Raw genomic sequence first — 15,472 nt, 5'->3', positions numbered from 1 at the left:
TAAAAATGTGCCTTGAAATCGTGTTTATAAGCAGTGGATGGAATCTGTTTGTCTCTTTGGATGATACATTGCAGTGATGTTCCACAGAGATAGCTCAGCGCTTCATACCAAAATAAGCCGGACCAACTGACAGCTGAAAGATTTGATTTTGGGTTTAGTTTCTTTTCTCTTGGCTGGGAGCTTTGAAATCCAGAAAAAGTCATCTTGTGCTTCATATTCATTCGATATACAGGACTGTTGCTTTCTTTCCTTTGTGTTTAAAAAAGTAAATAAATAAAAAGAGGAGAAAAGTAGTTACCCTACTGGGTAAGTCAGCTCATGCTTTATGCTAACGTCACTTTTGTTGTACTGGCTATACCTGTTTGCTTTTGTACGCTGACAGTGATGGGCCAGTGCAGGACTGAGTGTATTTCACAGCTGGATTTATCACATATGTAGTGGAAGTAGCTTTTAATGATGAGAACTACAGAAAACTCTAAAATGAATTAATGGAGTAATGAAGCAACAGCAGACATCTTGTCTTTAAAACTGCTGGTGAACTTAGAAATTTGTGAACCCCTCTTTTAAACTACTGGCAATCACCTGTCTTAATACCAAGTGTAAGATAAGCTCATCATCATAAATTACGCTTGTGGATGAAGTGATCTTCAGGGGTACTGTGTACCTTAGCGAAAAAAGGTGAAATGAAGGTATTTCTGAGACACTGGCTGCCCACAGGTTGGCCTTCAGCACTGTCCTCTGCTGGTCTGGGGCTGGTGTCGCTGAGCCAAAGCTGTGCGCAGCGCGTCCCGAGTCTCGGCTGGTGCAGGGCGAGCTTCAGCTTGGCTGGTTTGGGATCTCTGCAGCGCAGAGCCTCTGCGCTCGGGCCTGGGCATAGTCTGCATGCTTGACATTCAGAAATGTTGCAGAGAATGGAAAAACTGTGATTGAAAGTCTTAATTACCTGCTTGAGTTCTTAAATGTTTAAGAACGCTTCCTAAAATAGAGCTCGTCCGTGTTGTTTTGTGCTTTGCAAGAGCTTCCAGTGAAATACTGGGGGTTTTTATATGCATGTATGTGTATGTCTCTGTGTGTGTGTGTATATATGTGTGTGTGTGTGTGTGTGTATATATACACTTTATATAAAGTGTATATATATATATGTATGTGTGTGTGTGTATATATATATATATACACTTTATATAAAGTAACCCGACAACTGAAAATGAGGTTTTGGTGGTGTGCATTTCGTGAGTTTTGTGTTGCTTGTCAGTGCTAACCAGTGCTACCTGAGAAGGTGATGTTTAACAGAATGCTTTTATGGCTTACTGCATATGATTATCCCTCCTTATATTTCAGGGTACAGTTCCTCTCTCTTTTTCCCCTCTGCCCTTTCTCTCTCCCTCTGTGCCCACCCCATTGTCCGCCCCCCCGCCTTTTTTAATGCAATCTTTTTATTCTCTTCAAATGGGATTTTAAAAAAAGATAAGGAAGTATAGCCCAAAAGCTTGTTTCAGTGCTTTACAATTCCTTTATAATACTGGCAGGGAGGGGGAAGTAAGCAAATGACTTGCTGGTGTTACTTCAGAAATAATTTTTTATTACGATAAGGCTTTAATAGTTAATCAAACAACAGTGCTGTAATTCTAAATCTGTTAACAGGTTAACGATTGGCAACACTTGTATTTATAAGGTAATGATTTTACTGTAGTAATTTGAGCAGTAGGATATATTAGGTATAAGAGAAAAGAATTTATTACCTTGAATTTCTTAATTCTCCACACAGCTTATTTCATAGCAACGTACCGTAGAAATAATCTTTACCTTCCATTGACCTGCTGAACACACAGTTGTAGCTAGTAAATTTGCTTGGTATTAAACATACCACTGCTTGCGTTTGAGGTCTGCTGTGGGCATGTCACTACAGCGCTATATATATGTACTAAAGCACTGAAGTTCGTTCCTCGCTGGTGTAATTGTTAGTTGTGACAGGGAGGAATTTGGGCACTTAGGACAATGTTGCTTGGTGTAACTTTTGCTGGGATAGGAAATAAACAATTCAAAATATTTACTTTTAATTATGCTCATGTTTTTATTGCATTGGAGTCTTGATTTACACAGCACAAAGGCATTCTGGTTTTAGCTAGCAGTATAGCTTCTAATTTGGTACAAATTGATCTCATGGCACTGTGTGCACTTATGGCAGCTGAGGATGTGGTTTGTGTGTACCTCGCATTGATGGGGCAGATGAAAGAGGCAGCAAGAAGGGGTGGGTGTATACATGTGCGATGTGCTGCACTCCACTGTTTTATACCAGATCCAGTCCTTACTCTTCTGCAGATAATGTAAACATAAGAAAACTTAAGTATTTCCTTGCACAGCACTGCAAATAAAACCATATACGTTTTTTCCCCATTTTAAGATGCAAACTGAGCAGAACATAACAGAGCATATTAGCAGGAAAATACCCTGCCCATACAGTTTGAAATCAGCCCCTCTACGCTGCAGATTTAAAATCGCCATGTTACAACTCCGTGTAAATTGGTTTGCAGTGGAAACCCTAACAAGATCATTAAATATAAAAGCACTGTTGGATGCTGGGAAAATACTGTGCTGCCCATGTATGTGTGCATCTCCATAGACATGCATGAATAGACAGCATCAATGCCATCGATTTGAATAAGGAGGTAATATACAGTATTGAGGTGACTTTGCTTGTATTTGTAACTGACTTATTTTTGGTTTGATGCTATCAGAATTGTGGGTGTTTCTTCAACTTTTATTTTAATTTTTAGTACTTGAGAATACTAAGATGCTGAAGTCACTTACTTGGTGGGTGTGGCCAAATAGGGAAACAATATTCTTAAATCGAAGTAAAATGGAGGGCTTGCTTTGTTGTTTTTTTAAAGATTTTTTTGAACCTAAGATGATGCTTATATTCAGAATTAATGATACTATTACAGCACATCAAAATAAGAGCTTTTGACTTTCCAACATATATCATTAATGACCCTAGGAAAAAAAAAAAAAAACCACATCTGCACTAGTGCAGTTCTTGGCTTTCCTAGGACTGATCAATAATGACATTGTGTATTCATTCCCCCAGCCCCCCACACCACGAGGTCAACTTTAACTACTAGTCTTTATATTTCAGAAAAAGGACATAGACTGCCTTATCCATTAATAGTATTGGTCTCAGTGATTCCTTTGGATCTAATTTACTGTTACCCATCAAAAAATCAGTAACGTGTTTTTTTTTGTTGTTGTTGTTGTTGTTTTTTTTTTTTTTAATTTAAATACTTTAGCTGTAATTTTTCAGGAGAGCTTTTCTCCTCTTGTACCTTCCAGTGCTGTGTTGAGAGGCCTAGGTAGGAACTGGACTGAGGATGCTGAGGTTTGCTATGATTTTGCTTTTTAAATGGATCCTCTCGTGATTGTATTGTAGCATGTGACAGTGACAATGGGAGAACAACAGTTTCAGGGCCTCGTGTCTGGATAGTAACACAGATGCTGCAATATAGTCTTGTTATGGTTGACCAGTCACATTTGGACAGTTATTTCTAATTAGAAGTTCTTATTTATGTTGCATTAGAAAATAGTTTGAAGCAAACTGGTAGATACGTGGATGAAGTTAGTTCATTTTCTCCGCCTTGCCTTGAAAGATTAATGTTGCTTTTTTGTTTTGTCCCGCAGCAAGAATAAGTTGTCTTGAAAGAATCTTGCCTTTAAAATAAGTTTGCCTTTTTTTCTTTTTTAATTTTATTTTGGGCTATAATGTAGTGGTCTCCAGCAATTGCTGGAATAATAAAGGGTTATTGTGGGTAGTTCTGTCAGTGTTAGACATCACCACTAGTTTTAAGTCTTGTGATGGCATTTTGTGATTTCTGCATTGTTGCTTTTTTCCGTGAAAGTACTAGTGATACTGGTTCCCTTTTATTCATTTCTTCATATTAGAGGGGAAATGTAGTTTGTTCATAATGGATTATTGATTGGTCTGTGAACAGCAGAAGCCCCAAGGCCTTGTCATCAATGGTACTTACTCTCCCAATAGTGAATGCATCGCTTCATGCAGCTATTCGCAACCCCAGTCTGTAGAATATAAGCCCATAATTGTTACTCTTGTGCAGCGCAGTTTTTAGGGAGAGGAACTCTTCATTGTCATTATGGGATTTTCCCCCTCAATTTGCTCAAAGAATAGTCCCTTTGTTTTGGTAGCAAGATAAAGCTTGTCCTGGATGTTAATGATATATTTCAATTCATTGCTTGGAATACTACAGTGTAACTAATAAAGTACATTTCTTTGTCTCCCAGAAGACAAACACGCACAGTATACTAAAACACAAAATATGTACTGAGTGGGTGACAGCTCTGTGTTTCTCAACATAACCCTGTAGCAGCGCAAAAGCAAACTCCCCCCCCCCGCTCCTGAACTGCTTCTTGAGGAGCCACAAAAAAAAATCTGGGTTACGGAGGTTTTGCTGACTTTGTTTTGAGCGAGATCACCTCGCTGCAAATGCCTACCTCCAGCGTTTTCAGCATTAGTGTTTTTATCTTTATTTCAGCGTACTCTTTCCCCTGCTAAGGGTGTGGCATCGGTTGAGAAAGGCCTGAGACTGCTTTCGCAGCCCTGGCTGCCGCTCTGAAGCCTGCTGCAAAATGTCATTATAGCTCATGGAGGGAGAAAGACGCAAAAACACATGATGCATTTGGAGCAGCTCAAAATAATATCTCAGGGTTCAGACAGCAGACTTTTCAAATGGGAAGAGCTTCCCCAGCTGCAGGGAAAGGCTGGTTTAAAGTAATTGAACAAAAAAGTATTGCAAAATGCTGCTGAAGGATTTTATAAAGCCTAACCAGAGATAGACTAATAGACATTCCTTGTTTGTTTTTCCAGGAGCTTTTTATTTTTCCTTTCCAGTCCTGTGTCAGTTTTGGCAGGCTTAAACAAACTTCAGGAGGTTTGTTGTCAAGATTGCCACTTTTAATAACTAAATATGTTTGAAAATTTGACAGTCTTCTACAACTGGCTTGGGATTTTTGGATAGCTTTTTGCTGGGTTAGTTTGGAGTACTCTCAGAAAATCAATTCAGAGCTATGCTGCCTTTACCTAATGGCAAGTTTAGTCTATAGGTTGCAGAATGCCAGGATTTCCTGCAAATTCAAGTATGGGCTTACTATTTAAAGATGCGCTCGCTCGTCAACCCTCTGGTGTAGTCTGAAGGATGCTATCAGCTCAAGGCAGTAAAGGGTCTACAGGCTAGTGACATGGTCCATAGGAGGCATTTCGGTAGGACTGGTGCCTAAATGAGGACAGCAGGATCGAGCCTTTAATCGGGGTGGTGGACTGATGACCCCCGTGGGGTTCAGGTGTTCAGAAGAAGCCACGTCCCCTCACAAAGCGAGGAGAACGGTGTGGAGGTAGAGCGAGGCTGGTGCGTGGAGGACGGTGTCTCTGCAGCCTAAGAGGAAGACATGGAGGAGAAGAAAGGTCTCTGCAGTTCAGTGAGCACGAAGACTGGCGAGGCAGGTGTAAAATGTTCTCTGTCTTTCGTCCACTCTTTTCCTGCACTTTGCTCTCTGTTTGTCTCTGGGGCAACCTGAGCCTTCTCAAATCAGGAGAAATCAGCTCTTCAGGTTGCCCTTCTTTGAAAGGTACAACTTCCTCAAAATCACCTAGATGTTTACGTGCTATGTCCTATCATTTCATCATCTAGAAGGAATTTCAGTAAGGTATTTTTTCCACAAGATCATGCCTCACAGCATGTTTTTTTCTTTTTTTTAAGTCATTGTTGCTTTTGGCAGAGGAACATGGTGGAGTGATTGCAGTGTATATTCAGACCTCTTGGAGATTAGAAGAGCGGTATTTCTCCAGTGCATTTATCTTTCAGATGGGATTTGAAATACTCACACCCGAACTGAAAGCAGTTTGTTTTAAAATCTACACTGTGCTATTTGAATAGGTCTATGTAGCTTCCCAGATTGTATGTTCTTCTTTCTTACTTACTGGAGAATTTTCCCTTCTTGCCACTACAGCCCATGCAATATGATTTTTAAAGTCGGGTTTAATTGAAGAGAGAATATATAGTCTTCTCTATGTTGGAACAGGAATAATTTTCTCGTATGTTTTCCTCTCAGTCTACACTGCACAGGATATTTGTAGGTAAGAAATTAATTTGCAATTACTTTTTCAGTGTGGTATCTCTTGCATTCTATCTTTCAATTTTCTTGTGTTGTTTATTTTTGATTTCTTTTTTTATTAATTGTTTTCCAAGAGGCACAAAAGCTTCTTAAGAGGGTCTGTCTCGCCCTGCGGGGAGTCCTTACAGCATACCTGGTTCCCTTCCAGAACATGCAGGTGGCATGAAGAGAAGAGTAATAGGTATTTCAGAATGCTCCTGTTTTATTTAAAGTGCTGTTCCCCTCTACTTCTACACATGCTTCACTTCAGGACTACGTGAGGGTCTTGCAGAAGTTGCAAGGGTGATGCAGCTGGGCACCGGTGTACCTGCTGCATCCCCGGCAGGGACGGGCTACCATGGCCTCGCTGGGGAAGCCGTGGCTGATGAAAGGCGCCGGGGCTCTGTGATGAGAGCAGGTTGCTTTGGCCAAATGGGTTTTCTCTCAAGCCAAGAACTCTGTCGAAGTTAGTTTTTAAAACCAGAGAAGTTTTGATGCCTAAATGTTTGAAATAGAGTAGATTCTGACAAATACTTGGTTTAAGCTTGTATGAAAGCTTGTTTTCCCTGCGGGGGTGGGATAAAAAAAGTTTATTTGTATTTGTTTCCATGTGGGTCAAGGCAAAGATTCTCTGTGAGTCAACGGGTGCAGGAGCAAGCCTTACTACTACAATATTTGGCCGAACAAAGGCATTTCTCAGCATGCCACCCCTCCTGTTTTTGGGTCTTTGTTCATGTTTCTCTTCCACCTTGCTTTATATACCAAACCTGCATGTAAACAGTGACGGTGTTAAGTGCCTCAGTGTATTTTAAAGGGGCTGAAAATGCCTCCCAGACACTGGCCAGCAGCTTCTTAATGTGAACTGCTGATCCCTAGTTCAACAAAATGAAGTGAATCTCGTTCATGTGCCCCTTACAACAGAATATCAAACCCTCCTCAAGGAGTTGTATGGCATTTGGCATAGTCTCAATGCCATTAAAAGACAGAAAATATTTTTAAAGACTACATATTAATTCAGAGTTTACATTCACTTGCATTTCCTTACGGCTTGCCTCTCTGCTAGTGGGGATCTCCGTGCTGTGACAGTCTGGGAGAAATCTGCAGGCTGGATGTGACTCTGCTGTGGATTCTGTGTGACAGGCCGGTGCTAAGGAACTGCAGGGTGAACTTGGACCAAAGTGATGAAAGGTTACTGGTTACCACCGGAAATTACTGAGAGTTGAAACATTTTTTTAGTAGCCTTAGGGTAGCCAGAGGTGGCCGCGTTCCATGTGTGCTGAAAGAGAATTATTTCAGAATACTTCCAAATTCGTAATTATTTCAAAATACAAATATTTTTATCATCGCATTCAGCCAGAAAGAAACAAAAATAGCTGTTGCAAAATTTTACTCACAGCAGAAGAGTAATCGGTGTGGTTTAATTTACCAGTTGACGTCTTCCATCCCTTGTACCATCTTTGATGTTGAAATAATTAATAATTAATACTAAGGTGGAAATCATTAAGCCAAAATGTTATTTTCTATTGGTAGGGTTCTTTACAAGTAGTGTTTTCCTCATTTTGTATGTTCAGTCTTCTGAATTGAAGCTTTTTTCAAAGTTGTCACTTTTATTTCGTTTTTGCTGCTTCTTTCTGATGAAAGCTAGCTTTGCTGTTCTGCAAAGAGCCCCTCTAAAAGAATTACTTTTAAGTGGCACTCAAGTGATGTGAGGAGGGAGTTGTAAGTTGTTCGTATATGTATGTGTCAGTCGATGTACCAAAGCCTGAGGGAGACCTCCACACACTGGGTAAGGCAAACTCAGATTGTGTGAACACCCTTCCTCCCCATGGAATTTCTGTCTGTGGAAGATCAGACTTGAAATTTTGTGTGTCTTAAATGCGTGTGAATTCCAATAATTCAAATCTAGGAATACTTTATTTCAACTTTTAAAGTTATAAAACGCAGTGCATTGGCCAAGCTAAAGTAATAACGATTGAAACAATTTTCTCAGAATATTTTGGTGAAGACAATAACACTTCCATTAAGTATTTTAGACTAATAAAATAATTTGGTTATTTTTTAACTCTGACTTTTCCCCCAGACCTAATTTAATACAGGCCTACGGGGATCTCCTGCGAGTGGCTAGTATCCCTCTTATAAGTAATGCTTTCTTCATAGCCTCATTTTCATAACTAAGTTTCATTAATGAAAATGCTATAAATAATTAAAGTGAAAAATGTTAAGACCAAGCACGGGGAAGCTGTGGCCAAGTAAACAAAGGGACTCTGAAGCTTTGGATTTACATGTGCCTGAAGTGCTGCATACAGCATTCTTGTCTGAGTTTGGCTTTTAAAGCTCTTCTGAACTTTTACACAGGAAACACTGTAGAAAGTTGAGTTAAAATGAGACCTATATTTAAAAAAAAAAAAAAAAAAAAAAAAAAGGCTCTAGTCTAAAAGTCAGCCTACCAATAAGCAGTGTTCTCACTGGTGTAAACTGTAGAAAATGCAGAATGTAGAAAACATTGTATAAAATACCTGGAAAAGTCTGTCCCCAAAGCTTACTGTCTTTTTTTCTACAACGGTGGAGAACATTTCAGAAGAAGCTGTTGCTTGTTCAAGTATACTATCGTGTTAAATGCAAGAAGTTAACCCTGATGTTTCTTTTTATGATTTAATGAGTTTTAGATTATGTCTTTGATTATACGACAATATGGGTTGTTACTTAGCAGATTTAGATTACAGGTCAAATAAGATGTTACTCTGAATTGTTTCATCCATCAATATGCGGTGTAAACTGCATTTGTATTTGCTGGTTGGCATGTTCATACCTTCTGGTACAGCCACAACTTCCAGTGGCTGCCATCCTTCATATACCCAGGGAGTTTCTTCTGAGGCTGCCCCTCAATTTGGTTGTAAATGGCTAATTTCAGAGATTAATTTAGATACTCTGTTTGTAAACTTCCTGCTCATATGGACTTTTGAATTTGATCTGATGTGATTTTTTTTTTTTAAAAGTCGTAATAAATTAGTCATAATACAAAAATGCTTCATTCAAGAAATAAAATTGCATTTGTAACATGTCCCTTAGATATTACTGTCAGCTCTCTGAGGAAAAGGTAGTTTGGGTAGATGCTGTTGATAAATCTTAACATGCTGAACGGATACTAGATATGCAGAAAATCAAACCCAGAAATGAATGGTCTTGTAGCAAAGATTAACTTAGACACAATGAAGTTATGCTATAGTGTGTAACTGAGATAAGCATTGCATCAGTTTTACCTTGCTTTTTGTTATGCTCATGCTGGTGATGTGGTTAGACTATTTATTTATTTACATATGGAAGAGACTCAGAAGTGAATACAATGAGAAACCTTAAAATTTGCAACTGTAGATCTGTAGCTCTTTATTTATTGAGTCATAGAGGCCAAGTGATGGATGTGTGAATATATAGTCTTGTTATTGCTCTGCATATTTTTAGCTATGTTTTAAGAAGCTGATGTTTTCTTAATGTAGTAATAGATTAGTTCTCTCTATTAGAGAATACAGTATTCTTTGATGTTAGTCATGTGGTGTTTGTAGTACTTAATGAGGATGGGAAGGAGGGAAGATTTTTGTTTTACAGTGTGGTAATTGGAAAAGAAACAAACTATGGAGATCTTAACCTTTTGTTTTTGCCGTGTGCAAGGTGGAGAATTGCTGGTGTGTCGCATCTTGCATTGCTGAGGCAGATATTGACACTTACATTTAATCGTGACAAGATACAAAAGCTTTTAAACTTTTATTAATCTGTTTTGTTAATCAAAGTTTTTTCTTGTTTTGTTTGTTTGTTTATGGTTAAGATTCTGTTTAATTGCGGTGGGTGGTGCTGTGGTTTCCTGTAGGTCGTCTTGACATAAATCACTCACTTTTAAGACCATTTGATACCTGTACACATTATCTGTTTGCTTTGTTGGATTGAGACTAAATATTACACTTCAAGGTTTTTCTTTCTTCATCGTCCATCAGGAAATAACTTTTAGTTTTCCTGAATGCTTTGTCAGGCTCTGGATTCTTGTTTTCTCCCTAATCAAAGTACTGAGCGTCCTTAGCCTCTGCGCCTGCTCTGTGCATGCCACATCAAGCACAGCAGAGCTGTCTGAGACGCGAAATAATGCAGTTGCCAGCAGGAATATGATACTTGCTAAAGTCTCTAGGAAAGCCTTTTATCTTTGGCAAGTAAGTATTTTACATGAAATTACACATGATGGTAAAGCCACAAATTTAGAGTGTAATAACCCCCTCAAGAAATGTTTTCCTCATTTAAGGTGTATTTTTAGCCACTTCTGCCTAGTTTTGAAACAAAAAAATATTTTTAAAGTTTGCACTTTTTTAAAGATACTGTGATGTCAGTGTATGGAAATGAATGTTTGCTCTTTTTTGGGATTTTACTTGTTTATTAATGATGCTTGCCATTGAAGTCTAGAATATCAGCAAAAGGAGAAGCTGCTGCTTTCTGGTGCAATAAATTTTAGTGTAGTACACTTCTGAATGCTGTGCGAGTGATGGAAGCTGTTGAATTAAAAATATCAATAGGTTTAAGTATATCTAAGAATCTACTTACAGAATTTCCATACATTTGTGTGATTTTTCTTCTTCTTTCAGGTGATCTATACCATCCGCTTACAGAGCACACGGAAATAAATCAGCGCTTCGGACACTCTGGAGCAGCTGAAAGGAGAAACGTTACCCTGAGAACGAAGCAATAAAACATCTCTCTGCAGAACCGTATGATTGAAAACGCGGTCCAGCCCTCCTCTGCTGCCGGACATGCTTTTGTCCTCCTGCCCCGCTCACCCGATGTTGCAGTAATACAGATGGATCGTAGTAGAGAGGGAGAAATGGAGTTACGGAGATCCTCCAGCCCAGGCAAGCTAAGCAAGAACGACATGGACGCTGACAAGACCATGTGCCACAGCTGCTGCATCTGCGGTAAAAGTTTCCCTTTTCAGAGCTCCTTGTCACAGCACATGAGGAAGCACACGGGCGAGAAGCCCTACAAATGCCCTTACTGTGATCACAGAGCTTCCCAAAAGGGCAACCTGAAGATCCACATCCGTAGTCACAGAACAGGCACCTTAAGTCAGGGGCACGAGGCGGAGATGGGAGAGGCGCAGCTGGGGGAGATGGGAGTTTCGGAGGGCCTCGGTGGGTGCACCAGCCCCACTAAAAGTACGTCCGCCTGCAACAAGATCTTGAATGGTACCGCTCAGGTAGATAGCAGCAAGATCTTGTTGAGAAGCAGCAAGAAGGAGGTCATGGAGGCCGCGCCAGCCGAGGAGGATGGCAAGCTGACCTCTTACCAGTGCACCTTCTGCAAAAACAAATTTGAAAGGAAGAAGGACCTGGAGCAGCACCTGCACCAGGTCCACAAACCGTTCAAGTGCAGGTTGTGTAGCTACATGACCCTGAGGGAGGAGACGCTGTTAAACCACATAGAGAAGGACCATATAACAGCTCAGGTCCCAAATGGGGAGGCCTATGCCGAGAACTGCAAGAGCGAGCTGAGTGCGGGCGAGTTTCCGTGCGAAGTCTGCGGCCAGGCCTTTAGTCAAACCTGGTTCCTCAAAGCTCACATGAAAAAGCACAGGGGGTCATTTGATCACGGGTGCCACATTTGTGGCAGGAGATTCAAAGAGCCCTGGTTTCTCAAAAACCACATGAAGTCGCATGGCCCCAAGACCGGGAACAAAAACAAACCAAAAAATGATTTGGAGCTCATAGCCACTATCAATGACGTGATACAGGAGGAGACGATTGTGACGGGCCTGTCTCTGTACGAAGTTTGCACCAAGTGTGGAAATCTGTTTACAAATACGGAAAGCCTGAAAGCGCATAATGCTGTTCACTACCGGGCACAGCGGGGCAGTGCCGGGGATAAAGCCGAGGGCTTAATTGATGGAAGCATAAGCTCCTCGGTAACGAAGCAGGTTTTCTTGCAGTGTCTCAATCTAAGGCCATCTGTAGGGCTGGATAGAGTTACGAGAGGACAGCCTGGGAAAAGAGTAGCTGAGCTGGATCCGGTCAGTAGCTACCAAGCTTGGCAGCTGGCCACCAAAGGAAAAGTAGTAGAGCCCTCGGAGTATGTGAAGTATGTGGGATGGGACGAGGCCCTGGCGGATGCGGACGTGACTTACGACAAGGATAAGAGAGAGTATATCCTCGTCAACCAGGAGAAGCGCAAGCGAGACCAGGACTCGCCCAGCTCTTCCAGCAACCCCAAGAAGAAGAGCTGCACCAGCGGGCGCCCGGAGAAAACCGGCAGTGCTCCGCCAGGGGAGAGCTGCCCGCTTGCCCAGGGGGACCTGGACTACCGCCCTGCCTCACGGCAGAGCCGGCGGGCCACCCAGAACAAGTCCACCGAGTGCTTCGAGTGCGGGAAGATCTTCCGCACCTACCACCAAATGGTGCTGCACTCCCGGGTGCACCGCAAGGAGCGGAGGAGCTGTGGCGAGGGCGGGACAGCTGCCCAGCCTGACCGCTATGGCTCCAGCAGCGAGGAAGGGGACTCGGGGTCCGTCAGTGGGCCCAGCACCCCCGGCTCCGCATCCGCCCCAGAGGACTCGGCCACCTCTGGCCTGGGGGAGGAGGGGGCCGAGGAGAGCTCAGAGGAGGGAGCGGCTGACCCCTCGCTAGGTAAGATCACTCCCAGACTTGCCCTGCTCGCTGTCACTGGTCCCCGTGTCTCCCGGTGCGGGACACGGTGATGAGCAGAGGGAGAGATGGCACGAAAGCACTCGGGAGGTTTAAAGGCAGCGTGGATGGGGTCCTGTGCCCGCTGAGCGCTGCTGGTTGTCTTGGCGTGGCAACTGGTCATTTCTGGCGCAAGTAATAAAAGCGAGATTAGAGGATGTCTTCATAAGGTGCAGGTGAACTTGTATTTTGGTGAAGAACACCTGAGAAGTATCTTGGTTGCGTATAGCAACGCTGTAGGGTAGGGTAGTGTCTTCCCTGGAGATCTCGAGGGCTGTTTTCCCTGATTTATAGGTGTCCTGTGCACCGTTCTGCCTGTAGCGTGCGAGTGTGGCAAGGGCGCAGTCTGTGTGATGTAGCCCCAAAGCACGTAAACTTGTTCATCGCCAGCGTGAGAGGCGTCGTTTCTCCTCTTCTCTGCTTTGCTTCCCAAATTCTGTTTATGACTCCAAAGGCTATAATTAATCTCTCTGGATTAAAGCAGTCCTTTGAGCCCAACACTACTAACTGGAACAAATTATTCTCCAAATAGCAGCAAAGTAAATATTTAAAAGAACACCATTAAGCACTTTTGTATCTTTTTTTTAATATTTTATTTTTGTTGTTCACCAGTCTTTGTTTATAATACCCTTTTGGAAATCTGAGATTAACCATTCTTTCCTTACTAGCCTTGCCCTGTTTTTTTGTTTGTTTTCTGTTTGGCAAACAATAACGTTTTCCTCTCATTTTCATTCCTTTTGTTGTGAAGAACATAGTTATCTGTAGAGTAAAACTCATTTTCAAGATCATCGCGGATGAAGTAATCTGCACCATTGTGGAAGAGGGTGGGTTTATTCAGTTAGCTGTGTTCTTCCAGGATTTTATATAATGTTGCGCTTTCTCCACTGGCTACAGACAGCGTAGCAGCAAAGCAACATTTTCCAGAATTGTGTATTAATAGTTACATGTTTTTCATAAAGTTTTGAAGCAATGTTGGGTCTATTTTTTTTTTTTTTTTTTTTTGTCATTAAGCTTCTTTCGTGTAAGTCCCATGGTTTTAGGACAACTAAAGTTGGGGCCGACGCTGCTTGGCAGTATAATTTTGAAAATGCAAGGCACAGAGGGAAGAGAGCTCCAAAGGACTGAAATGGTAAAAAATTAAACCCATCTGTTTGTCCTTAAAACTTACAAGAACGGTCCTAAACTTGATTTTGCTATAACTTGGAGCAAGTCCCTGATGGACAAATTGGGTGCACACTAGGACAGACATGTAAATTAAACCAAGAACTCCACTACTTTTGTGCTTTCTTGCCCTTTCCATAAACTACAATCCAAAAAGTCCTAACGACAAGCTGACTTAAGTATTTTCACTATGATTACTTGCCCATTTAAAAGACTCAAAATTTGACTTTCCTATTTGCTGTTGGATTTTTGACACTTAAAGTTGTTGTGAAGCATACATACTTAATTTATGTGAAAAATCCATCATCTGCCACCTGAAACACCTCTGTACAGTTGACACAAGATGTGGTGATAAAACTGCAGCTTTGTCTGGAGTTAAATGAGGCTGCCATGTTTTACTGGTGTAATGTACAGTGCCCTTATGGAAACTGCTGTGATGGAAAACCATCTCTCTGGAGACGGGCTGAAAACGCTGAAACACTTTTTCACATGATGTTCAGATAGGAAAGCTGTTTTTATGCACTCTCCGTATTAAGCACATTATTTTTAACAAGAGGAGCTGTCTCATCTCTTTGCCTGTCCCGCTTCTTGCCTCAACTCAAGCTCTGAGCCCTTGTTGCAGGACTGAAAGGTGAGAGTTAAAGTCATACAGCAGTTTCTCTCGCAGGAATTAAGGTGACTGGCTTAACCAGTGTCACTAGCCAACACCTGGACACTCGTTTCTTTGGGTGCCAAATTGGTCTTTATCTTCTTTACCTGTAAAGAAGCAGCAAACTGATGGACCTAAATAAAGGTGCATCTTGGAAAAGGGGTGTGTTTGCATTAATGGGCCGGGAGGGTGGCTGCTCTATTTTATATTTGCTAACGTCACAGCTGAAGAGCTAGTCGATTAGTTAACTGGCTAACAAGAAACGTTTTAATCTTATGACCAAGAGAAATGTTACCCTTGTTTCTTAATAGAGTTTATTTAAATAAAATCACTGTGTCAATGAAGTGAACATTTTTTACAAGTAACAAAGATTTTTTTGAATTCAAAAGAAAGTTTGTGAGTTTTGGTTTTTTTTGTTTTGTTTTTTAAGGAGTTTTCATAGGTTCAAGACTTAGGTTTCTCATTTTTCTCTTTTTGGTATGCAGATTTACTGACAATGCCCTTATGTTATTTTCTAAGGGACTGGGGTGCTGCTGTCCAGCAGGCTGTAGGGTTAGTTCTACTCTTCTGCAGTTTGCTGCTTTAACTCGAGAGGCTTGCTTTCCCTCCCCTACGAACAGAAACTTAAGGTGTACAGAATGCAGGCCAGATTGTGCCCTCATGTACGCTCCTGCTAAAATCAGGTGTTCTGGTATGGCCTTGAAGCGCGTTTTGTCCTAGAAGTGCTGTGGTTTGCTATCCTCTCCTGCGGCTTTTTGTAGTTATTCTTGCTGGTGAAGCTTTTCCATCGAGAGCC

General features: G+C 41.5%; 1 protein-coding gene across 2 annotated transcripts in view; it reads left to right on the top strand.

The window, feature by feature from the left end:
- ZNF516 (zinc finger protein 516) overlaps positions 1 to 15,472 on the top strand; it is a 106,096-nt gene that overhangs the window by 36,772 nt on the left and 53,852 nt on the right. For both annotated transcript variants that reach the window (XM_082310936.1, XM_082310937.1), the window contains exon 2: positions 10,779 to 12,809. In XM_082310936.1, coding sequence (XP_082167062.1) covers positions 10,904 to 12,809 — 1,906 coding nt within the window. In that variant the 5' untranslated portion in view covers positions 10,779 to 10,903. The remainder of the gene's footprint in view (positions 1 to 10,778; positions 12,810 to 15,472) is intronic.

The sequence above is a fragment of the Platalea leucorodia genome (assembly GCF_965183815.1).
Source record: "Platalea leucorodia genome assembly, chromosome: 1".
In the NCBI taxonomy this organism is placed as follows: Eukaryota; Metazoa; Chordata; class Aves; order Pelecaniformes; family Threskiornithidae; genus Platalea; species Platalea leucorodia.
The sequence above is the reverse complement of the archived record's forward strand: the minus strand, read 5'-3'. Positions and strand labels throughout refer to the sequence as shown.